General features: G+C 38.6%; 1 protein-coding gene across 4 annotated transcripts in view; it reads left to right on the top strand.

Annotated features, from left to right (window-relative positions):
• Positions 1–26,497, top strand: part of PDSS2 (decaprenyl diphosphate synthase subunit 2) — a 279,875-nt gene that overhangs the window by 82,411 nt on the left and 170,967 nt on the right. For 3 of the 4 annotated variants that reach the window (XM_022553618.3, XM_022553615.2, XM_089921619.1), the window contains exon 2: positions 18,959–19,093. The exons of the other annotated variant lie outside the window; for it this stretch is intronic. In XM_022553618.3, coding sequence (XP_022409326.1) covers positions 18,959–19,093 — 135 coding nt within the window. The remainder of the gene's footprint in view (positions 1–18,958; positions 19,094–26,497) is intronic. 4 annotated transcript variants of the gene reach the window in all.

Raw genomic sequence — 26,497 nt, 5'->3', positions numbered from 1 at the left:
GATTTCTGTGCATTAATTTTGTATCTGGCAACCTTACCGAATTCATTGATTAGTTCTAGTAATTTCTAGTGGCATCTTTAGGATTTTCTATGTATAGTATCATGTCATCTGCAAACAGTAACAGTTTTACTTCTTCTTTTCCAGTTTGTATTCCTTTTATTTCTTTTTCTTCTGTGATTGCCGTGGCTAGGGCTTCCAAAACTATGTTGAATTAGAGTGGTGAGAGTGGACATCCTTGTCTTGTTTCTGATCTTAATGGAAATGCTTTCAGTTTCTCACCATTGAGTATGATGCTTGCTGTGGGTTTATCATATATGGCCTTTATTATGTTAAGGTAGGTTCCCTCTATGCCCACTTTCTGGAGAGTTTTTATCATAAATGGGTGTTGAATTTTATCAAAAGCTTTTTCTACATCTATTGAGATGATCATATGGTTTTTATTCCTTAATTTGTTAATGTGGTGTATCACATTGATTGATTTGCATATATTGAAGAATCCTTGCACCCCTGGGATAAATCCCACTTGATCATGGTGTATGATCCTTTTAATGTGTTGTTGGATTCTGTTTGCTAGTATTTTGATCAGGATTTTTGCATCTATGTTCATCAGTGATGTTGGTCTATAATTTCCTTTTTTTGTGATATCTTTTTCTGGTTTTGGTATCAGGGTGATGGAGGCTTCATAGAATGAATTTGGGAGTGTTTCTCCCACTGCAATTTTTTGGAAGAGTTTGAGAAGGATAGGTGTTAGCTCTCCTCTAAATGTTTGATAGAATTCGCCTGTGAAGCCATCTGGTTCTGGACTTTTGTTTGTTGGAAGATTTTTAATTATGGTTTCAATTTCATAACTTGTGATAGGTCTGTTTATATTTTCTAATTCTTCCTGGTTCAGTCTTGGGATATTGTAACTTTCCAAGAATTTGTCCATTTCTTTGTGGTTGTCCATTTTATTGGCATGTAGTTGTTTGTAGTAGTCTCTTATAATTCTTTGTGCTTCTGTGGTGTCAGTTGTGATTTCAACTTTTTCATTTCTAATTTTATTGATTTACATCCTCTCCCTTTTTTTCTTGATGAGTCTGGCTAAGCGTTTATCAATTTTATCTTCTCAAAGAACCAGCTATTAAGTTTATTTATTTATTTATTTTTGGCTGCGCTGGGTCTTCATTGCTGTGTGTGGGCTTTCATTTTATTTGTGGCTAGTGGGGGCTACTCTTCATTGTGGTGCACAGTCCTCTCATTAAGGTGGCTTCTCTTGTTGTGGAGCACGGGCTCTAGGTGCATGGGCTTCAGTAGTTGTGCCACACAGGCTCAGCAGATGTGGCTCGAGGGCTCTAGAGCCCAGGCTCAGTAGTTGTGGCGCACGGGCTTAGTTGCTCCGCGGCATGTGGGATCTTCCCAGATCAGAGCTTGAACCCGTGTCCCCTGCATTGGCAGGCTGATTCTTAACCATTTCGCCACCAGGGAAGCCCCCAGCTATTAGTTTTATTGATCTTTGCTATTGTTTTCCTTGTTTTTCATCTACTTCTGTTTTGATCCTTATGATTTCTTTCCTTCTCCTGTCTTTGGGTTTTCTTTGTTCTTCTTTCTCTAGTTGTTTTAAGTGTAGGTTTAGATTGTTTATTTGAGATTTTTCTTGTTTCTTGAGATGAGATTGAATTGCTATAAACTTCCCTCTTAGAACTGCTTTTGCTGCATCCCATAGGTTTTGGGTTGTCGTGTTTTCATTGTCATTTGTTCCTATGTATTTTTTTTATTTCTTCTTTGATTTCTTCAGTGATCTCTTGGTTATTTAGTAGTGTACTATTTAGCCTCCAAGTATTTGTTTTTTTTTTACAGGTTTTTTTTTTCTGTAATTGATTTCCAGTCTCATAGCATGGTGGTCAGAAAAGATGCTTGGTACAATTTCAGTGTTCTTAAATTTTCCGAGGCTTGATTTGTGACCCAATATGTGATCTGTCCTGGAGAATGTTCTGTGTGCACTTGAGAAGAAAGTGTATTCTGCCACTTTTGGGTGGAATGTTCTATAAATATCAATTAAATCTATCTGGTTTATTGTGTCATTTAAAGCTTGTGTTTCCTTATTTATTTTCCATTTGAATGATCTGTCCATTGGTGTAAGTGGAGTGTTAAAGTCTCCTACTATTATTTTGTTACTGTCGATTTCTCCTTTTACTTGTTATATCTTCTTCTTGGATTGATCCTTTGATCATTATGTAGTGCCCCTCCTTATCTCTTGTAACAGGCTTTATTTTGAAATCTATTTTATCTGATATGAGTATTGCTACTCCAGCTTTCTTTTGATGTCCATTTGCATGGAATGTCTTTTTCCATCCCTTCACCTTCTGTCTGTATGTGTCCCTAGGTCAGAAGTGGGTTTCTTGTAGACAGCATATATATGGGTCTTGTTTTTGTATCAGTTCAGCCAGTCTGTGTCTTTTGGTTGGGGCATTTAATCCATTTACATTCAAGGTTATTACCAATATGTATGTTCCTATTACCATTTTCTTAATTGTTTTGAGTTTGTTTTTGTGAGTCTTTTTTTTCTCTTGTGTTTCCTGCCTAGAGAAGTTTCTTTAGCATTTGTTGTAAAGTTGGTTTGGTGGTGCTGAATTCTCTTAGCTTTTGCTTGTCTGAAAAACTTTTGACTTCTCCATCGAATCTGAATGAGTTCCTTTCTGGGTAGAGTAATCTTGGTTGTAGGTTTTTTTCTTTCATCACTTTAAGTATATCCTGCCACTCCCTACCGGCCTGCAGAGTTTCCACTGAAAAATCAGCTGATAACCTTATGGGGATTCCTTTGTATGTTATTTTTTGTTTTTCCCTTGCTGCTTTTAATATTTTTTCTTTGGATTTAATTTTTGTTAGTTTGATTAATATGTGTCTTGGTGTGTTTTTTCTAGGGTTTTTCTTGTATGGGACTTTCTCTCCTTCCTGGCCTTGGGTGACTATTTCCTTTCCCATGGTAGGGAAGTTTTTGACTATAATCTCTTCAAATATTTTCTCAGACCCTTTCTTTTTCTCTTATTCTTCTGGGACCCCTGTAATTCAAATGTTGGTATGTTTTGTGTTGTCCCAGAGGTCTCTGAGATTGTCTTCAATTCTTTCCATACTTTTTTCTTTATTCTGCTCCTCAGCAGTTATTTCCACCATTTTGTCTTCCAGCTCACTTATTCGTTCTTCTGCCTCAGTTATTCTGTTATTGATTCCTTCTAGTGTATTTTTCATTTCAGTTATTGCATTGTTCAACTCTCTTTGATTGTTCTTTAGTTCTTCTAGATCTTTGTTAAACATTTCTTGTATTTTCTCAGTCGGTGCCTCCATTCTATATCTGAGATTCTGGATCATCTTTACTATCATTACTCTGAATTCTTTTTCAGGTAGGTTGCCTATTTCCTGTTCATTTCTTTGGTCTTGTAGGCTTTTACCTTGCTCCTTCATCTGTGACATATTTTTTTGCTGTCTCTTTTTTTTTTTTTTTTTTACAAGTGGGATTGTGTTCCTGTGTTACTGGTTGTTTGGCCTGAGGCGTCCAACACTGGAGTTTGTAGGCTGTTGGGTAAAGCTGGGTTTTGGTGCTGAGATGAGGACCTCCTTGAGACCTCACTCCAATGAATATTCCATGAGGTCTGAAATTCTCTGTTAGTCCAGTGGTTCGGACTCCAAGCTGCCACCACAGGAGCTTCGGCCCGACCCCCGGCTCGTGAGCCAGGATCCCACAAGTTGCGTGGGTTGGCCAAAAATAAAAAATAAAAAAGTAAAAAATAAAATTAAACTAGGAAACTAATAGATATGTTAGAAAGAATATAAAAATAAAAATATAGATGAATCAGCAACTGGAAGGTACCTCACTACCACAATAGTAAAAAAAGAGGAGGAGGAAAGAAAAGGCCTTGGCTGTGAGGGCAGGGCCTAAGCAAGGGCGAGTTTGGGGTTATGGTCAGGGCCTATGTTTAGGACCCACATGGCTGGAAAAGGCCCTGAGGGCTGTAGGGGGTGGAGCTTAGGCTCAAGGAATAGAATGGGCCCAGGCATGCCCCACACCCCTAGTCTCAGAGGGTGGAGGACCTCACCTGGGATCCCAGCAGGCTTCCTGGGCTCGAGTGGGCAGGGCAAACGCCCTCCTCTCCTCTCCTGCTCCTCCCAGAGGGCCCCTCCTGCCTGCCTCTCCTGATCTCCCGGACTCCCTCTTATGCCCCCAGGACCCACGCATCCTGGAGGGGGTTTTGGAGGGGGGTTACCAGCCTGGGAGCTCAGCAGGCTCCCCAGCCCGAGTGGGCCAGGAGATCACCCGCCACTTCTCTTCCGCTTTTCCTGGAGGCTCCCTCCCTCCTGCCTCTCCTGATCTCCCCAGCCTCAGGGGCACCGATCCTGTCTGGCCTCCACTTCTCCTCCTCTCTCAGTCCCCCCACGTCCTACCGGTTCACTTGGGGGTTGTTTCCTCCCATCTCCTTGAGCATTAGGGTCTGCCACCAGCAGCTGACAGACGCCCTAGTTGTGGGGAGGTCCTAACTTGGCATCTTCCCACACCGCCATCTTGACTCTGCACCCCCAAGTCTTAGCTTATTAACCCATTCCCCTAAAATCTAAAAATATGAAAACATTTTTCTATTATCTGAAAGATTATTTCAGAAATGTATATCAATAAATGACTATTGCAATTTGGTAAGAAATTACTGCATCTCACTATAGTTAACTAAAGAACATTTTGGAAGAATGCAAACATAGAGAATAATAGCGTTTTTGGAAAGAATAAGAATATTAGACCCTTTAGATACACTTAAATAATTGTGAATTTTAACTATTGTTTTTTATCTAGGCAAAAGCTTGCATAGCATTTATATCACATTTTGAGACCAGACTGAATGGGGACCAGGTATACAGTGATGATTGTTAGTGCTTATATATTGTGAAATACTTTTCAGCTCTTGAATAATATGCAGCAGTTAGAACCATTCACCAGGCATTGATTTAAATACACAATATTTGAAGGTGAGGAACACATCCAAACAGTCAAACATTTTGATAGGCCTAAATAACCTATTGATAAGTTTCTAGATTTTACCTGTTCATGAACAAAATAAATAGTCCTGAAATATATTGGCCACAGTCTTCACCTGATCTCTAAATTTAGTATTTATCTGGCTGCTTTTGGAGTAGTAGTCCTTCAGTCAACTATTTCCATAGAGAAATGTACATTCTGCCCAATTTCAAGGAAAGGATCGGAGGTATTCAGTAAAGAATGATGAAAAATGTGATCTCCTCCTTCCCTAAAAGTTATAATTTTGTGGAGTATTTTAGAGGATCGACCTTCACAGGCCACCAGAAGGGCACAGAGCCATATGCCACAAGCTGGGCCTATGCAGATCAGCGTAAGATTCCTTGGCTGTGGTGTAGACCCAGGTTACTCCTGCAGTCTGTGCGGGTTTTTGTTGTTTTTTAGTTGTGGTTTTTAATCTGGACTGCACTTTCACTGCAGTGCCAACTTTTCTCAGCCTCTGCGTGAATGGGGGCTTTTGAAGTCTTCCCATGGCTCTGTGTTTAATGGACCACAAATCCTCTGGCTGTGTTCTACTTGGGAGTCTTGTTGAACTTGCCTATAAGGAGAAGGCAGCACCCAACTTCTTGTCCAGCTGTCAGTGCACCAGGCAAGTAATCAAGAAAAGTTTCAAGGAGGTGCTTAGGAGAAATGAATTAAAAATTTTTTTTCACTCCCTTTACCTGTAAAGTACTTTCTGAGCTCTAATTCTAAGCTCCTTTTTATTCTTTGTATGTTATTGCTGCGATCATTATTTCTCTAGGTTGGCTTTGGAGGCAGACTTCTGAATCGAGCCCCAGGTCTCTCACTTATTGGCTATATAGTTTTGGGCAGGTTACCTTATTAATTCATTCAACAAGTATTTATTGACTGTCTATGTGTGCCAGGCACTGTTCTAAGCACTGGAGATACAACTGTGGACAAGTAAATGTGCTGTAACATGCTTATGTTCTAGTCAAGGAAGACAAGTAATAACCAAAATAAGTGAAGACAAATATGTAGTTTATCAGTGTTAATCGTTGATGTGGAGAAGATAAACTTGCCCTGTGAGCCTCAGTATCTTCATCCATAAAATGAGGAAAACTACCACCTCCCAGGATAGTTGTCAGGTTAGATGAGCTGGCACCGTAAAGGCTTGAGGATATACCAGGGTGGATGAGACAGTCTGCCTCTAGGTAGCTTGCTGGCAGTCTGGTAAATAAGGGATTTCTTCCCAGACCCTTTTGACCTGCTAGAGTAGAGCAAGTGTTACGTTCTCTGAGGATTAAATGGGCTAGAGTAACATATATGTAATTTATTCCAAGTGTCTCTCTCTTCATTCAGTAGGTGCCATCTATTAATTAATACCATGTAAATGAAACTTTAAAAAATCAAATCATGTTTTCCTGTTGACACACATAATTTGAGACATGCCACTATCATGGTAATCATTTTCCTTTACCTCTGTTGGTAGCTATTTTAAATATCTATATGGTCTTATTGTTATTTGGGTGGCAATTTTTGTGATTTTGAGAGCTAACAGATTTTAACTTAGGCAGCCAAACATGGGATCTTTTCTGTGGTGGACGTTATTTCTGTGGAAGATGAAAGCAAGCAGTCTGTGTCCTGCAGCCATCACTTCTAATTCTCCCATGTTTTGGTCTGCTGTACCTTGATTTCAGTGTTGATTTTGGAAAAATAAATGAGATTTTCCTAAAAATTTTGCACTTGATTTCTGAACCATCATGTTGCAATAATATTTTTAGGTTTTGATTTTTTTTCCATTCATTTTTAAAAAACTCATTTCTCCAACTAAAACCCATGATGTGTTGCTATTCCCCCACTCCCAGCTCAATTTGCCTTTGGGGTATTACCTGTTTCTCTATAAAGTGTTTTATAATTTTTTTTCTAACTTGCTTATTTTTACTGGCTTCTCCCATCTCCTGTTGTATCTTCTACATTTGGCTTTAGCGTCTTAATAATATCTTGTGTAAAGCCAATTGAATGACCTATCTTTTTATCTTTTCCAACTTGTCCTAATGCAGATATTCTAAATTTGGCACAGTTGAACCATCTTCATTAGCTAGTAGGACTGACCCACCAAGTACTAAATAAATATTTAGTACTTACATTGAGATATTCTTTTTGATAAAAATGTGCTTATACCCGAGTAAAACCAAAAAAAAAAATAATAATAGAAGATTAATCTGAGAGCAGTTCTCTTGCATTTGAATGGCAGAGTCTTTTGAAATCAGGGCTGCAAGTTGAGAAAAGCACTGAGCACTAAGGGAACACTTATTCACATTTGGTTGATTTATTCCCTACACAGACGGACTGTGGTAGTGGGAGGTGTGATTCACAGCACATCAGCTCTTAGCCAGTGTCACTGCTTGAGTGGTGGTATGAGTCTCGTGTGTCTGTATAGTGTAATGATGCCTGTATTCCAGCACTCGGTTTCTCTACCCCTTTGCTTCGAAACTAAATTGATCTTTTTCTAATGTGAACAAAGGGGTCTATATGTAAAACTTATTGTAAGGGATTGTTTTAACAGAGTTTTCAGTGTGACCAGAATATTTTTTAATGGCCTGTTTTACTACATTAGTATTTTAAAATAAATCTTCAGTTATCATTTGAGTGGGGAAATCTTCGTTGTTTTTTTTTTTCCCCCTGGTGATAGTTTAATTCTAAGGTGGCCAGCTTACATCTTGCTGCAAACTTGATTGATGATAACATCATTTTATACTTGTTTTTTATTTCAGTCATATTTCATTAAACTACTGATGTTCATACATTAACTATTTCTAAAAAGCTCCTGGCTTGATTTCCCCTCTGCTCAACAACCCCTGTGCCCTACACCTGTTCTACTTTCTCTTCTCTCTTCCTTTCTTTCCAGTGCCTGTCTTCTGCCACATGCCCATCAAACCTAATTGCATCTTTGGGAGAGCTTTGGTGAGGCAGTTCCTTAGCCCTACTGTCCCTTGGGGATTTAATGCGGGTGGAATGTGCAGGTGGCCCTCGAGCCATGTCAGTGGCTGCTACAGCTCCCAGATTCTAAAGGCTGGTCACCTCAGGCCCTAAAGTTGTTTCAAGTCTAGGGCATTTTAGTCTCAGGATAGATATGGCAGGAATAATACAATCTGGGTCATTTTGTCAATGGAAATTAACCTCCAGCTCTTCTGCTAATTTTATGTAAAAATCTGTGACATGCAGACTGTTTTTAGTCTCCCTCAAATTATAGTGCTTTAAGACAATTTTCATGAGTGTTAATGTTTTTCTTTTGCAACTGAGTAATATTACTGTCACAGAATTCCTCATCATATATATACTTGATACCATTTAAACTTTGGCCTTGTATCTAAACCTTAGAGAAATTAAAGGTGAAATATGAGAACCCAAAAGGCACCCAGCATAGGACTTTGGGGTTCATTAAAGGTGAGTTAAATTTTTTCTTCAAATGAGAAATACAGCTATAATGCAGTATGCCATATGCCTTCTTAAAATTCTGTTATTTTAAAAATACAGTTATTTTTTTCTCCAGACTTACAAAGCGATCTGTGCTCTTATGCAATTCGGAAGGTAAATCACCCTTAATCTAAAAATCCATTGATTAACACTTGTTACAATTTAGGGGTATTTCCTTCCTATCTGTTTCTTTTTACTTTTTAAACAAAATATTTTAAACACACACAAAAAATACGTGGACACTTTGTGTATTGGCTCCTGTATAATGACACTCATTTAAAATGTTACTGTTTTAGAAAACAAACTTATGGTTACCAAATGGGAAAGGGGTTGGGGGAAAGGACAAATTAGGAGTTTGGGATTAGCAGATATAAACTATTATATGTAAAATAGATAAACAACAGGTCCTACTGTATAGCACAGAGAACTATATTTAATATCCTATAATAAACCATAATGGAAAAGAATATGAAAAAGAACATATGTGTGTGTGTATATATTATATATATATCACTTTGCTGTATACCAGAAACTAACACAACATTGTAAATCAACTATACTTCACTCAAAAAAAATAAAATGTTAATGTATTGTCATATTTATTCCTAGTTTTTTCCTGGCCTTGTTCATGTGTATATATGTGTGCATATATTGAAACATAATTGGAATCGTGTTATATGTACATAGTTTTATACGTCTGTCTTTTCTTTAACATTTTAAGTATTTTCCCATATTAAAATTTGTTTAATGCTTTGTTGCAACACTAAATTTGTTCTAGTGTATGCACAGATTTTCTGTTTTTAAATAGTGATAATTCTATTCCTATTTAATTAATTTTACATTTACTTCTAGTTCTTTTAATATATCACATACTAGGCATGACTTAAAACACTGTTTTTCAAAAAACTGCAAGTTGCAACTCGTTAGTGGGTCACAAGATCAATTTAGCCAGTTACAGTCAACATTAAAAAAAAAGAATAGAGGCCTTCCCTGGTGGTTCAGTGGTTGAGAGTCCGCCTGCCAATGCAGGGGACGTGGGTTCGAGCCCTGGCCCGGGAGGATCCCACATGCTGCGGAGCAACTAAGTCCGTGCGCCACAATTTCTGAGCCTGCGCTCTAGAGCCCGCAAGCCACAACTGCTGAGCCCACATGCCGCGGCTACTGAAGCCCGCGCGCCTAGAGCCCGTGCTCTGCAACAAGAGAAGCCACAACAATGAGAGGTCCGCGCACCTCAACAAAGAGTGGCCCCCGCTCACTGCAACTAGAGAAAGACCGCTCGCAGCAACGAAGACCCAACGCAGCCAAAAATAAATAAATTAAAAAAAAAAAAAAAAAGAATAGAGAAGATCAGGGTATTCCTGTGATTCTTTGGCAAAAATTGTGCATCTTCTAGTCAGTTCTTTTGTTTCAGTTATCTGTATGTAAATTTAAAAAATGTTTTGACTAGGGGTTGCAGTCACAAGCATTATTAGGAAGGAGTCTTATCAACCAGCCCACCTCATGTATGTTAGATTTGACATCCATCTTTTATGCTTACATTTTCTGGATTGATTTATTAGAACTAGATATGTTAAAGTGGGGTAATCAAATTGTGAAACAAACTCTATACCTCTAGATTTTAGCACTGGAGGGAGTTCTCCTTGTGGGGGTCTGGGAAGTGCTGATTTTTCCCATTCAGTTTTAGTCTGGGGAGCTTTGAGCTAACTTGAGGGTGATGATCCCTTGTAGGTGATAAATTGTTTCCTTAATATTTGATTATCAATTTACCAAAATATTGTGATTTGAATCACTGGCATACATTAGAATTCTGAACACTTTTTTTTTTTTTGATAGTCCATTGTGGGGATGTACCACAGTTTATTTAAACAATTCTCTACTGATGAAGAATTCTGAACTCTTGAGCATAAATATCAAAAGTTTTCTCTCATGCTCCAATTCTGCCATCCTACCTCAGCTCTCCATCTGGAACTACCCCTACCTTCTGTTAAAGTGAGGGTAGCCTCCTCTCACGGGTACTGATGCAGTAGTAAATTCAGTCAGTTCTCCTAAATGAAGACACAAAACACAGAAACACTCCAGTATATTGAGTTCTCTCTATTTAAAACTTAAGATAGGTACTTTGATATGACATGATTCTTACATACAGTAACTTTTCAACATTGCATTAAAATAAATCTCAGCATGTTTTCTTGGAATGTATCGGGGCTTTTCTCCTGTGTGGCTGTCACTTTTTTTTTTTTTTGCGGTACGTGAGGGCCTCTCACTGCTGTGGCTTCTCCCGTTGCGGAGCACAGGCTCCGGACGCACAGGCTCAGCGGCCATGGCTCACGGGCCCAGTCGCTCCGCGGCATGTGGGATCTTCCCGGACCGGGGCACGAACCCGCGTTCCCTGCATCGGCAGGCGGACTCCCAACCACTGCGCCACCAGGGAAGCCCTGGCTGTCACTTTTAAAGAATCCACTATGATTTAGGAAGGAGGGGCTCAAGACTTCAGAGCTGGATGGTTGAATGTAGCAAATGGATGATAGGAGAGATGAGGAAAGTTTGGAATAGCAATAGGTCTATTTGGGAAAGATGTTTACGATAGTGTCTGCTTCTCTACTTCTTGGAAGTTATTTATTCTCTCATCTTGCATTTTTTGAGACCTATTCTGTGTCAGTTACTCTGCTTGGTTCAGGGCATCCAAAGATAACTAAGCCTGAGAGCCCTCAAGGTTCTCATAACTTCGTGAGGAGTACCTGAGAACAAATAATTAAATAGCAAGGCTGCAAAGGCTCCTGGACCTTGGAGTCCAAATTATGTCTAAATCTTGGCACTTATATTACTAGTTGACTAGTGTAACTGGTAATTATTTAAGTTCTCTAAGCCTGCTTGCTAATTCTCCTCATTTGTAAAGAGATATTACCAGTTCCTTTACGTGGTTTTTGTGAAAATAAGAGTGTATGCATGTAAAACAGCACATGCCTGGCATTATAGTATGTTGTAAGCATTGTTGTCTGTGTCATTGTTGTCATTTTTATTATTCAGTGTATTAAGTGCCAAACTAGAACTTTATAATAAATACTCTAAAAGCTCATGGAAGAGGCAAATACCTGGCCCCAGTTCCTATACACCGCACACAGTTCTCTGCCTCTGTTGTGCATATATGTTCACTCTTCTTTCTGGGTGTCTGTGGAGACCCCTTTTATTTGTTTGTGGACGTACTGTGTTCTTTCACATGGGTCACTCATCCTTCCTCAGTTCCCTACATATAGGAGTTGTCTAAGATTCCCTTTCTCTCTTCCCATACCTTCCTTTTCCCTCTTCCCATACCTTCCTTTTCCCTCTCCCTTTCCCCTTCTTTTCTCCTTTTTCTCCCCCCAAAATCTCATCCATCAATTCCTACTGCTTCAGCCATCATCCTCTAGGAAGATGCTTCCCAAATCTATACCTGCAGCATTTCCAGGTGCCTGCTGGGCATCTCCATCTGGAAGTCCTTCTTGCATTCAAAGTTAACATGTCCAAAACTGAACTCATTAATTCCCCATTAACACTTCCTTTTCTTTCCAGTCCTTGCTAATGCTAGCATCATCACCTCCGGCAGACAGGTTTGAATCTTAAATTCAGCCCTTATCTTTCCTTTGCTTCCTGATCCCCTCCTGATGTCTCCCTCATGTAGGCAGTTGGCCAGACTAGCCTGATCCACCTCCATGCTGCTGCCATCATTCAGCTTTTCTTTCCCATCCCTGCTGCCACTACCCTAATTTAGGCCCTCATTATCTCTCACCTGGAATATTGGAAGAAACTACTCCTAACTAATCTTCCCTCTCCTTTCCCCTGCACCCAGCACACTATTGCCAGAGTAACAATATTAGGCCCAGAGTAACACTTTTAGTCTTTAGCTTTAATCACATTGCTGACAAATCATCCATGCCTTCAGATTGCGTGCAGAATGAAGCCCTGACTCTAAACCTTTCAAGGCCCTTCACTCTTCAGGCTGTCTTCTGGGCTTGTTCACCTTCACATATTGCCCAAATGGGCAGCCCCACAGCTCCTGAGCCTGCTCGCCATACTTCTGCATGCTTATTACTCTAACCTGTTCCTTTCTCCTAAAATACCACTCTTTCCATTCCAGTAACTCCATCGCACTTCTTCCTCCATTCTCTGCTCAGGGAAATTTGACCATCTTTAAGGCGCAGTCTGAATTCTGTCTCTACTGTGAGGCACACCTCTAACAAGAAGTGGTTTTCTTTCTTCCTTTGTTGCTTTTTGTTACTCTACTATCTTTCTTATCTGTTCATTAATATTACACAGTTTAACCATTTTTGGAACACATTATTATAGCTCTTTTATTAGACCTCTTATTTCTTTGTATACCTCTTAGTATATAAGTGTTGAAGAAATAGAATTTGAGAGAATATGGAAAGATGCCATAACTGTCATTTGAGGATTTGAAATATTTATAGGATAGGGTTAAGGAAGAGAAACTAGTTAATAGTTGTGGAAAGATAGGATGATGCAGTAGGAACTGCAGTTAGCCATAGAAGCCATAATGTGAGAAGGCTATAGAGCTGGGTTGCACAAAGTTCACCTGTTCAATCCTTATTTCCATGAAATTGTAAAGCTATTAGAATATTCATGTTTACTGTTGATCTATTGTAGCTCTGGAGCAGAATTTTGAAGGCCAATTTTGTCCCCCCAAAATTCAACTTACAGACTTTTCAGAATATTATTTTAAATTAATGATATATCTATAGTAGCTAATTTCCCAGGACTACATAGTATCTGACATATATTTAACTTGAGTTGAAATGTTACTTTAGATTTGCTACACCCCTTGTTTGTCCACCAAGCTACCCCCATATTTCTCATTGACTACCACAAAAGCCTTCTAACTGGTCTCCCTATATCCACTTTGTCCCCCCCCCACCCCAAACACACACCTAAGTCATTTTTCCACACTGATGATAGAAGTTTTTCATTTTTCTTTCTTTTTTGTATTTTTAAAAAAATATCTGATTACATGACCAGATGCTTAAGTTACTGTGGTGGCTTCACATTGCTCTTTGGATAAAGAGCTAACATCCAGTCATGGCATGTTTGACCTGTGTGGTCTGGTCTCTGTCTGCCTCTAGCCTCACTCTGTACAGTGTACTCAACCTTGCATGTGCTCATTCTTGTGCTGTGGAGACACTCCACTTACCTATTCTCTTCCCACACCCCTCTTTTACCTCTTCCTTTGGGTGTCAACTTGGTCATCATTTCCTAAGGAAGCCTCTGACTTTCCCTGCTAGGCTAGTTCCCAGTTGTAAGCTCTCACAGCATCATCTTTCTTTTTCCTTTGTGGCATTTATTACTATTGTAATTTTATATTTATTTGTCATTCTTTCATTATTACCAGTCTCTTCCACTAGGTTGTAAGCTTCACAAGCTCCGTGCCTGGCTTTGCTCACCATGACACCTATGCCAAGCACTGTGCCTGATGTATGGAAGGTTTTCGGTCTGCATTAGTTGAATGAATGATAAAGGTTTTTTGGGTTTTTTTTTTAATCTATATTAGTGAAAGGAAAACAATTCTGTAGAATTTTAGTGATAAAGATTACAAGCTACTAAATATTGCTTTCGTTTATGACACTTAGATGATGTTAACGAATTCTCCCAATTTTTATACTTATTATACATATTGTAGAGTATTAGATAATTAAATGTAGTAGTGAGATAATAAAGAATCACAGAGTAAGAGAAAAACCCAGATGTTGAATAGTCCAGGCTTCCCTCTAATGTGTTGTATCAGAGGTTGTGCAGCTTCTTAAACATCTTTATTCTCAAGGGACTCAGCGTCAACAGAGACTCCTCTGTTTTTTAATTTCTTCATGTCGAGCCAAAATTCACCAGCTATATTTTCTGTCTATTAGTGTCAGTCTCTAAAGTAATACTTACCAGGTCTATCGCCTCTCCTTATGGTACCCTTTCAGATGAGCAGACAGTCATCATGTACTCTTCTAGCTTTAATTCTCCCAACCCTGCCCTTCACACACTGTATTCCTGCCCTATTGATTCTGGAGACAGCTGTGTCCTCCTCTTTCTCCTCCAAACTTTCACACATATTGTCTCCTGTCTAGAACACTCTTTTTTCACTTCCCCTCCTTGCTTCAGCTCCCCTGACTACTTCGTCTCATCCTTTAGGTCTCAGGGGGGTCCCTTTCACCACTCCTTCACCCCTGCTTATGTTAGTTGCCCTTTCTCTGTGCCTATGTTAGTTGCCCTTGTTCATCTCCTAAAGTAGCTCATGCCACATTTTATTATTATTTTAAATCCAGACTGTATTATCCACAAGAAGGGAGACCACAGTTCACCATTGCTCACCATCATGTCCTCCACTCTCTGTTTAGCTCTGTACCTGACATGTAGTAAGCATTTACTACATTTTTGACTGCGTAAATTTGAGAACACCAACTTTACTGTTCTCCAAGCTAGCATTCTTTTTTTTTTGGTCAGCCAAGCATGTGGCAGTATATGATTTCACCATCTTCTGGATATGCTCCAGCTTGTCAGTATTTCTCCTTAATAGAGGCACTCAGAATAAATCATAGTGTTCCAAGTGAAGTATGACCTGGACCATATGAAACATTAACTCTGCAAGTTTAGAATCCTAGGGACTTTTTATGCTCAGGAGCAAAATTTCTTATTTTTGTTGTGAGCTAGTTTTTGAGCTGTGAACATTATCGAATTATCTTAGTACTTTTTTTTTTTTGTTTGTTTTGTTTTTGTTTTTTTTGTTTTTTTTGTTTTTGTTTTTTTTTTTTTGCGGTACACGGGCCTCTCACTGTTGTGGCCTCTCCCGTTGCGGAGCACAGGCTCCGGACGCGCAGGCTCAGCGGCCATGGCTCACGGGCCCAGCCCCTCCGCGGCATGTGGGATCTTCCCAGACCGGGGCACGAACCCGTGTCCCCTGCATCGGCAGGTGGACTCTCAACCACTGAGCCACCAGGGAAGCCCAGTACTTTTTTTTTTAAGGGTGTTAATGAAGTGAATTTAAAGACGTGGTGTTTTGGAAACATTTAATTTACTCAACCAGTTAATCTGTTCTCTGGGTTGTTACCTACTGCCTTGTGTGAAAATTGATGGTTAGAAGCTGTGCTTTTCTGACTGCTCTCTTGATTTCTGGTAACTGGTCTACCATAGTTTCTTTTCCTGACCTTTTCAGTAATGCATTCTGAAAGTGGCCAGTGTTTCAGTGATACATGATGTTTGTGGGTCATGGTCAGAAGAATTCCTTAACTTTTGTTATGTTGGGGGGTAGAAAAGGAAACAGTATTTATAGGAAATTATATATGCTGGTAGTGGGTAAGACTTTGAGAGACAGAAGGAGAAACAGTAAAAGAAAAAGAAAATATAAGAGTTGAGAAAAAATAGATGGCAAAAAAGTAATGAGGGACTTCCCTGCTGGCGCAGTGGTTAAGAATCCGCCTGCCAATGCAGGGGACACGGGTTCGAGCCCTGGTCCAGGAAGATCCCACATGCCGCGGAGCAGCTAAGCCCATGCATCACAACTACTGAGCCTGCGTGCCTAGAACTCGTGCTCTGCAACAAGAGAAGCCACTGCAGTGAGAAGCCCGCGCACCACAACAAAGAGTAGCCCCTGCTCGCCACAACTAGAGAGAAATCCCACGCACAGCAATGATGGCCCAACACAGCCTAAATAAATTAATTAATTTTTTAAAAAAGTAATAAGGAGAGAAATGTAGTTTTCTGATCACCTTGTCACCTTCCATGTGCTTCCACAGTGGTTTATGCTTCACTTATGTTGTCTGTTCCATACAATGACTACAGAAAGTAGATGTTGTTAATCTCATTTTACGGAAGAGGTGATAGTCTGAGTTATACAGCTAATAAATGGCAGAAGGATTTTTCAAACCTGGTTCTAAAGCAGTCACTATTCTAGTGACTTAGCAAATAGTTGGTACATGAGGTGAAGCAGATGGAGAGTCACTATAGCATAATGGGTAAGCATGTATATAGACTCTAGGGCCAGGTGGCCTGGGTTCAAATCCTGGTTCTATCAAGGCTCTAACGCCTACTGTCTCTGGTACCTTGAACAAGTTGCTTGATCTCTCTGTGTGCCTCATTCTCCTCATCTGTAAAATCAAAGTAATTGTGGTACCTTCCTCATAGAGTTGTTGTGAATTAATTTAATTAATATATAGTAAAATACTTAGAATAGTTCCTGGCATATATTAAGTCCTATGTAAGGATTTGTTGTTGCTGCTGCTGCTCTTGTATTTTGATGATGGTGATGATGATGATGTATGTGTCCTCTGTGAAGGGTCCCCTCTCTGAGAAATTTGAGCAAGGTGTTGTCAGAACTGTTGCCAGGCCTATTTCTTCAACGTGACTTGGCCAGCTGTCAGAGTTCTTACCCTCATATCCTTCATTCCTAACCAGGCTCAACCCCCCAAACACACAGCCACACACACATCCTCACCTTCCTCTTTTCCCTTTCTAGAATTAGGAGCCAATTCAGAGCTTCTCTTTAATATTATTATTATTTACCTCAGGTAATACATAAATAAGGGTCTAGTAGCATAAGTTAAAATCTGTAATTCAAAGCAAAAAATTTGGAGAGGGCTCCCATTTTACATTTTCTTCTTCCAAAATAGGGTGCTTTGCAACCTCCCAACAGTTCAGGTCTGTAGGATTTAAGTAGATTGTTACATAATAATACAGAGCTTTGGACATTTCTGGTGATTATTTGTTTCTACTATAATATAGCTTAATTACCTTAAATTAACAGATATTAGAACTTCTTTGTAAAAATCATTAACCCCGCTAACTTGCTGAAGGTCACTTACTAGATTAAGGAGAAAATATAAGTAGAGAAAGAGCTATAACTGTTATCTTGCAGAGAGCCTGAAGATCTGTTTTATTTTGAAACTATTGAAAGAGCAAGAAGGGATCCCTTTTAAAAATTTATTTGGAGGCATGAAGGGTGAAAATTTTCTTAAGTAATTGACTGACTCGTTAATTTTGGCTATGTTAACTTACTTAATTTAAATTAATTCATTGTTCAGAATTCACCCAAGGAAGTCTTAATAATTCAGTGAAGTATTAAAATACAAAATTTTACTGTTTTTAGAAACAGAGTCACAGATTTGGAAAGCAAATTTATGGTTACCAAGGGGGAAAGATGGGGGAGGGTTAAATTGGGAGATTGGGGTCGACATATACACGCTACTGTATATAAAATACATAACTAATAAGAACCTACTGGGCTTCCCTGGTGGCGCATTGGTTGAGAGTCCGCCTGCCGATGCAGGGGACACAGGTTCGTGCCCCGGTCCGGGAAGATCCCACATGCCGCAGAGCGGCTGGGCCCGTGAGCCATGGCCGCTGAACCTGCACGTCCGGAGCCTGTGCTCCGCAACGGGAGAGGCCACAATAGTGAGAGGCCCGCATACTGCAAAAAAAAAAAAGAACCTACTGTATAGCACAGGGAAGTCTACTCAATACTCTGTAATGACCTATATGGGAATAGAACCTAAAAAATGTGGATATATGTATACGTATAACTGATTCACTTTGCTGTACAGCAGAAACAAACACAGCCTTGTAAATCAACTATACTCCAATACAAATTAATAAAAATTTTTTTTACTGTTTTCACCACATTCAAGAATTATATTTATGTTATTTATGTATACTTTAGTATAACCTATTTGATTAATGCTCATGAACATTGTTCTAAATATTAATTTATTATAATATGTTACCCATAGTTTTCTGTCTTTTTTCTTTTTTTAATGATGTCATTTAGTTCTTGTATGACAACCATTTGCGATACTTAAACAAACATATAATCTTAGAAAGTATTCCTGACCTTAGTTGTAGTAGAAATTATAAAAATTCAATCCTCATAGCAAAAAAAATTACATTCTATGTTAAAGACTAACATTGTCTAGAATGATTATTCTTTGCATAAAAAATAAGAAATGGCAAGATATTTGCCCATGGCATTCATTTCCATTTTACTTCTCAAATAAATTTTCTACCTGTGAAGACAGAAACCATTTTTTACCACTTGCCCTTACCAGCATCATCGCCACATAATACCACTTCATCCAAGCCATACAATTTGTATTTCACCTGCTGTCAACTACCACAGAACAGTTTAAAACTATGGGTTCCTCTCATTATCAGAGCAAATGGTTAAGATTGCGTGGTAGGGTATAGACAGTGGGAAAACCCAGAAAGAGGAGGAAGCCAAATCATTAGGCCTCACAATTTTGAGATTGTCACTTTCAAAACCAGCCACGGGTTTCTCTAGTTGTCTCCTGAACTTGTTGCTTCCTCCTGTTAACTCTTTCTTCCACCAATCCTATTTCTTTTCAACAAGTCACATTGTCTGGTTTTGGAAGCATGGGTATATTTGCAGCAGTTCTCTAATTTGATCTGACTGATTTTGTGAGGGTGTGTTAATCCTCTTCTTTCTTTACTTGTTGACAGGGGCCTTGTACACGACAGCCAGAATAACCTCCAGTTGAGGGGCTTGGTGGTGCTACTTATTTCTAAGGCAGCTGGGCCCAGCAGTGTGAACGCTTCATGTCAGAGCTATGACATGGCCAGTGGTATCTATTCATGGTAAGAAGAAATTTTGACATTGCTCTCTAAAGCGTGTTTTCTTACAGTGGTCAGTAGAAATCACTGTTTAGTTTTTTGTCATTCTCTGATTCAAAGATAGATTAAACTATTTTGTTAAGTTAAAACATGGATTTTTATTATTCTTAACAAATCTAATAGGCTTAGCTGCTTTGTATGTAACTCTGGTAAATTTTGTGTCTAATATTTCTCATTTCTGCCTTGAGCATTTAAACTTTCCTATTGAACACTACTCTCCTGCCCCATCATGGTATCATTGTATTTCTGTAGAGAACTCTATGTCATTTAGTCCAGGATTCATGATTTTTAAACCTACTTAATATGATAACTTAGTTGTGTATATAATAATACAACTACCATTTTAGGAGATGTCTACTTCAGTGCTATATCATTTATTTTATTTTGCTTATTTTTATGGTGAAGAGGTTTTTATTAAAGTGACTGGAATAAGAAACTTTTACATCTCACACATTTAGATTAAAAAATAAATTTATGAGTACATACCAGTCATTTTTGCTGCATATAAAACAAACTTTAAATTTTCAGTTTTGCTTTTTTAAATGACAGCATGTTTTTTGGTAATAATATATCAGATCTTAGCAGTATACTTGACACTGTTAAAAGCCTGTATGGAAGTAATAGTCTGCAAGTGGACGTGGGCACCTGAAATTAAAACCACCCAGAAACACGGGTGACAGGAAAATTTTCCTCACAAAAAGAAGTATTTCTAGAAACTTCGGCTTACGGTTAATATATCTTTTATTTATTTACTTTAAAAACAAATCCACATCTTAGATTTTTTAAAAATTCCTGGTAGTCTTACCCATGAATGTTTTTTTTCTTCTGTAATATTTAAAGATGACTAGCTTGCCTGCTATGAAGTCCAGTGACCTTCATTAACATGCAAGCAAAGATTATCACTGTTGGGGTTACAAATGGCCTCTCCTCTAGCCAGGGTAATTTTGCAGAGCTTTTACCATTGATCCACGTAAGTGTCTTCACTAGAAGAAATATCTTGGGATCATTTTCAGTTCCTGTTCACTCTGAGATAATTTATATTTATTTAGTGCTTTGTAGGTTACCAATCATTTTAATGACAGTTATCCCATTTGATCCTTACAACAATTCCATAGGTAAGAATTGTCGTTATACTTATTTTACTCTTGAGAAAACTGAGTTTCAGAAACCTTGAGATGTTTTTCAAGGTGACATGACTAGCAAATGAGGAAAAGTTCAGGCTCTAACTGTAGTTCTCTTTCTTCCAAATCTCATGTTTTGTTGTTTTTTTTTTCTTCTTAATTTTATTTGGCTTTTCTAGTCTGATTCAAAAAATGTATTTCACTTGTAGATTAGACTAGCCATTAAATTAGTATACCAAAAAAGGTCCTCCCTTAAGTATGTCTAGGAAAACTTATGAACGGACAGTAACTTGGCAAATCTTCAATACATCTATCTACATCGTTCCCCAACCTGTTTGAATTGGAGCTCAAAATTTTACCCTGTAAATTTTGTAGAAAAGCTGTTGGCTGAGTTCAGTTGAAATAATTAGAGAAAATACGTAAACATCTACAATGAATACCAATAACCTGTTAGTCCCTGGAAAGGAATTAGACCTCACATCACCTTGTAACCATGTATCTCTGTTTCCTGTTTGGAACTCCATTGATTTTTCAGTCTCCGACTTTAACCGTTTTATTGGTCAGTCATCTGCTCTTTTTTAAAATTTATTTATTTATTCTTGGCTGAGTTGGGTCTTCGTTGCTGTACGTGGGTTTTCTCTAGTTGCAGCGAGCAGGGGCTACTCTTTGTTGCGGTGCGCAGGCTTCTCATTGTGGTGGCTTGTCTTTGTTGTGGAGCACAGGCTCTAGGTGCCCGAGCTTCAGTCGTTGTGGGATGCGGGCTCAGTAGTTGTGGCGCACGGGCTTAGTTGCTCCGCGGCATGTGGGATCTTCCCGGACCAGGGCTCGAACCCATGTTCCCTGCATTGGCAGGTGGATTCTTAACCACTGTACCACCAGGGAAGTCCATGGTCAGTCATCTGCTCTGGCATTTGGGTAGCCATACACGCCTCTAATGAATACCAGCTATGGTTTACTATCACTAATCCTAAACTAACACTTGGAAGTATTTGACACATGATAGGTGTTCAGTAAATATTTATTGCATAAATGAATAGTCCCCATTTTATAGAAAAAGAAACTAATGCTGAGATTAAGACTTGTCTAAAATCCTCTAGGTAGAAAGTGATGGAGTTAGAATTTAAATATAAAATGTATTTCTTTCTACTATGCAGATGCTGTTATCTTTATTGTATGTACACAGTGCACTGTGTTGTGACCTTGTGTTTCCAATTTCTTATTTAGCCTCTAAGAAACAGCTGCATTGCCTTCTGATCCTTTACAGGAACATAATGCATTTGGTAGATAGTAGTTGTAATATGAGCAATTGTAAAAGAACTCTGCAAAAGAGTAGGTGGTACATTATGAATATAAAATTTTTCCAAATGGCGTGAATGGGTTTCGTACCCAAGTGTATAGAATCCACAGTTACATTTAGGGAATAATCCTGGTTTGTGGTTCCAGGCTGTTTTTCTGTAATCAAACTTTATCTAGTAAGTCATTGCTGATGCTTGGGTGTTCTACACACTGGTTAATGTGAAAATGTAATTTGGCATACTACTACGAGAAACCATTCATTTCTTTCTCTATCCCTGAAGTCATTTGTTTGGCTCCTGCTAGCTTAATTGTTCAAGTGTAACTTTTGCTGGAGGCTTATATCTATAATGCCACAGTGAATTATTTAACATTTGAGGGAAGTACTGATTTGGGAGCTTTTAAATTCACCTCTTAACTACTGGGATTTACATTGTTGGTGTTTTTCCTCATAAACTTGACTTTGATGTCAGTTAATGGAACCTGAGTAAATTACCTAAGGGAACAAAAGTGAGTTAGGTGACCTGTTTTGTTTGGCCTAAGGATATAACTGCTGGATATATCTTGTGGATGTGTCTCGTGAGCTTATCACATAATGGCCAAGAGAGGCAGAATTTAGGCTAAAATGTAATAACTGCATTTTGAAAAACAGGTGAGTCACATTTATAAAAATGCACTGTAAACATCTACCATAACCTTTTTCAAACAAGACCATGGACTTTAGGTTTATTCCACCAACCCTGACTTTAAAAATTGGTTACAAAAAAAAAAAAAAATTGGTTACAAAGGTGATCAGGCAAAAATAAGTATTACTGAATTTGCAAGCATCCCTAGCCACAACTGGGAAAATGTTTATAACTTATTCTTAATGATAGGATGTTTATATTTTGTGTACAAAAGATAGATCATGTAATATATAATACATAGCATAACAAAGTATAGACTTCTCTAGTGTTACATGATTATTACATTTAAAGAAATGCAGGTGAATTTTGTGACTAATGGTTCAGTTTTCTCAGTTGGTTTAGGAAGAACTGACTCAAATATTTCTCATCTAACTAGCAATTATAAACAGGCCACAAATTTTTACTCTACCTTCATTCCCTGAAATTTCCTACCACCTCTTGTTAACTGTATTAGAATCGATTAAAACAAGTTTGCCAAGCACATTTTCTTTTCTTCCTGAGTATTCAGCTAGACTACATTTCCCAGCCTTCCTTTGCAGTTGGCTGGGCCGTAGGAATGAGATCTAGCCAATAAAATAAAAGCATAAATGAAATTTACAATTTCCTGACCATAAAAATCTTACATTTGCAGTATACCTTAAGCAGGTGATTTTGGAAGTGACCAATTCAAGATGAAAGGTACCTGCACCCCTTGGGGGAGAGCCACCTGTCCATCAGGAATATCCATGTTGACTTGATGTGTGAGAGGAAAAATCTATTTGTTCAACCACTTAAACTTTAGGGTTTATCTGTTAATAACAGTGGCACCTTAATTAATATTTTGCTGTTTCTGTCCCAGTGAATTTGGTAATCCTTGGTTACTCCCACTCTTTTATCTTCTGTGTCTAATAAACCACCAACTCACAAGTTTCTCCAGGTCTCTTTTTCTTTCAGTTAACTTTCCACTCTCCCGTTACAGGCCTTTGTTACTTCATGTTTATTTATTTATTTTAATTAATTAATTTATTTTATTTTTGGCTGCGTTGGGTCTTCATTGCTGCGCACGGGCTTTCTTTAGTTGCGGCGAGCGGGGGCTACTCTTCGTTGCAGTGTGCAGGCTTCCCATTGCGGTGGCTTCTCCTGTTGTGGAGCACGGGCTCTAGGTGCGCAGGCTTCAGTAGTTGTGGCGCACAGGCTTAGTTGCTCCGCGGCATGTGGGATCTTCCCGGACCAGGGCTCGAACCCATGTCCCCTGCGCTGGCAGGCGGATTCTTAACCACTGCACCACCGGGGAAGCCCTACTTCATGTTTAGATTTTATCAATAGTTGTCTGTTGGGTCTCTGTGTCTCTAGATGTTCCTCCTTCAATTTTTTCCTATTGGGTCTTGTTAAATTGAACACCCTGCTTTGATCACTCATTAAACAAACTCTTATTAAGCAATTACTGTGTGGTGTTCCAGGCACTATGCTTAGTGCAGGAGATACAAGCTGAATACTGTATAGTATTTACCCTCCGTGACCTTATTAGCATCAAGCCAGGGAACATACAAGTTTACAAACAACTGTAATATGATGCTATAGATACTGTAAGTAAAGTATAAACAGAATTCTTTGGAGCAATTAAATATGTTGGGAGAGGAAAGGAGAAAATTTCAGAAAAAGAGACCATTTGAACTTTACAAAATAGGGAATTTATAAGTGGGTTTTGAAGGTAACTAGGAGGTTGTCAGTTGGAGGAAAGCAGGTAGTCAAGGGGTTTGGTAAAAGGTGGTTGCGTTCTAGGCGAAGGAAGTAAGGAACAGACTGACCAAAGACATGTGGTCTGGTACATAGTACATAGCAGGGCCCACAGAGTGCTGACACTGTAGTGGGCACTCAGTACATAATTGTTATATGAATGTATGAATTTACATAATAGAGACCAGGTTCATGTATATAGATGTTATGGATTGAATTGTGTCCCCTCCAAAATTCATATGTTGAAGTCCTAACCCCTCGTTCTCACAATGTGCCCTTATTTGGAGATAGGGTCTTTATTGATATAATCAAGTTAAAATGAGGTTACTAGAATGGACCCTAATTTAGTGTCCTTATTTTTAAAAAGGGGAAATTTGGACACAAACATGCATATACCAGCAGCACACCCTGTGAACATGAAAATGGTTTTTTTTCAAGCCAAGGAGAGGGACCTAGAACAAGTTCTTCACTCATAGTGCTGGCAAACTAATGTATTACAGAATACTGATGAGGAGATGGTGTAGAAAAGAAAGGTTGAAGTTGAATTGTGAAGGGCTGAAGGAATTAGAGCTCTATCCTGGAGAAACAGTGGGGAGCCATCCAAGAGGCAGCAGAATAGACTTGGAATCTGGAAACAGACTATATCACCTATTAGCTGTGCCTCAGATTTCAGCTCTCACATTTCAGAGAATGGTTTTAAGAATTAAATGAGTGAATAGAGTAATGCATAGCATAGTAAGCATTCTCTTAAGTGTTTATTCTTATTCATAGCTATTATAAAGGTCTTTAAGCAAAGGAGTCACATTAATATATCTGTGCTATAGAATGTAATTAGTTGAGAAGGTAACCCAGAGAGTTGAGGTCCAAGAGGTAGAGAGAACCAGCCAAGGAGTTATTGAAGCAGTCTAGGTGATGGCTGAGAGGGAAAACAGAGACCTGGAGAGGTTAAGGAGTCTTTACCTAAAACAAGAGGTTAGCAGTTGGCCAAGCCAGACTCAGACATAGACTCATTAGGTCCTTTGATCTCATGCCATTTTCTACCAACATTTCCCAATTTGTGCTTCATTTGGGATGAAGGTTTTACTAGGTTGTCAGTGGGACAAAAGGTCCTGTGGTCAGATAAATTTGGGCATGCCAAAAGATTGCTTCATTTCATAAATCTGAAAAATTGTTAGGTATATGTGGCATGCATCACGAATCTTTAAGAAGAGATATTGTTTCCCAGTTATTTTACTCTAAAACCCTGTAACCCTTTTAATCTTTGCCAATCTGACAGGGGGAAACTATGATTTTTTTTTTTTTGACTGTCAGCAGTACATCTTGTAGAATGCTGCAAAACAGTTTGGTAAACGTTATTTTATGTTAGGGTACCTAACTTTGAACCCTAATGGGGACTCTGTGAGGCAGAAATTACAGTCACCAACCAGAAAACTGAGACTCAAAAAGATGAAGTAACTTTCTGAGATCCTACATTAAGTGATCAAGTAGGGGAAGAAGTATATCATGTTGGTTATAAATTGCCTTAGTTTAAATCTATCACTTATTTGCTATGTGACCCCAGACGGGTTAGGTCACCTCTCTGTACCTCATAGGTTTGTTGAGTGGATTAAAGAAGGCAATATAAATAAAACACTTAGAACAGTGCCTTGTGTGTAGACTGTGCTTAACAAGTGTTGTCTATTATTGTTATTCCAGGCTGCTTTATGTCCTTTATCAGATTTCTCACATGCTGCCACCTTCTTCTTGCCCACTGTTCTCTGTCTCAGTTTGCTAGAGATAAATTGTGATAAGTAGAACATGCAAGAATGAAAAAGTATTAAATGAGTCAGGGGTAAAGTGATTGTTATTTTCGCCTTTTAGATGGTCTGTTGGCTTGGGTACATGTGTGTACTGGCGAATTTTAAAGCATGCCAAGTCTATGTGTAAAACAAGTACTTTTATCTTACTACTTATTTGGCTTCTGAGTGGCAGGTGAGCTGATGAATAGGAGTAAAATTATGGACTGATTTTTTTCTGTATTTATTTGTAGTGCTGATAAAAGAGGACTCTGTGCTCTATGTGCCATTAAACACAGTTCAGATGATCTGTTTTCTTCATATTAGCCCAGCATTCAGCATGTTCCTAGCACATGGATGACAGTCAATGACTATTTGGTTACAGCTGAATAATAATATCTATTATTATTGTTATTATTATTTAATCTTGAAGCAAGGAAGACCTTTCTAAAATGTTTCAACACTCTGGACCTGTAAACAAAAAGATTAACACATTTGACTTCATTAAAAAAGAATTCTTCAAAGGAAAAAAATTCCCATAAAGTCCAAAGATAAGTGCCAAAATTATAAAAATATTTGCAGCATACATGACAAGGGGCCGAGTTTTAATAAAAAAAATCAGTTGGAGATCTTATGAATCAGAAAGAAAATAGTACAACACAGACATGGACAAAAGACATGAACAGGCTGTTCAGTGAAGAAAACTCATAGATGGTTAGTAAACAAAAGGGGGAAAAGGCTGGACCTCATCATACAGGGCAAATTAAAAAAAAATCA

This window comes from Delphinapterus leucas, chromosome 12 (assembly GCF_059928025.1).
Source record: "Delphinapterus leucas isolate spDelLeu-1000000601 "Yukka" chromosome 12, BTC_Dleu_Yukka2, whole genome shotgun sequence".
Classification (NCBI taxonomy): Eukaryota; Metazoa; Chordata; class Mammalia; order Artiodactyla; family Monodontidae; genus Delphinapterus; species Delphinapterus leucas.
Note: the sequence above shows the minus strand (reverse complement) of the source record. Positions and strands in the feature narration are given on the sequence as shown.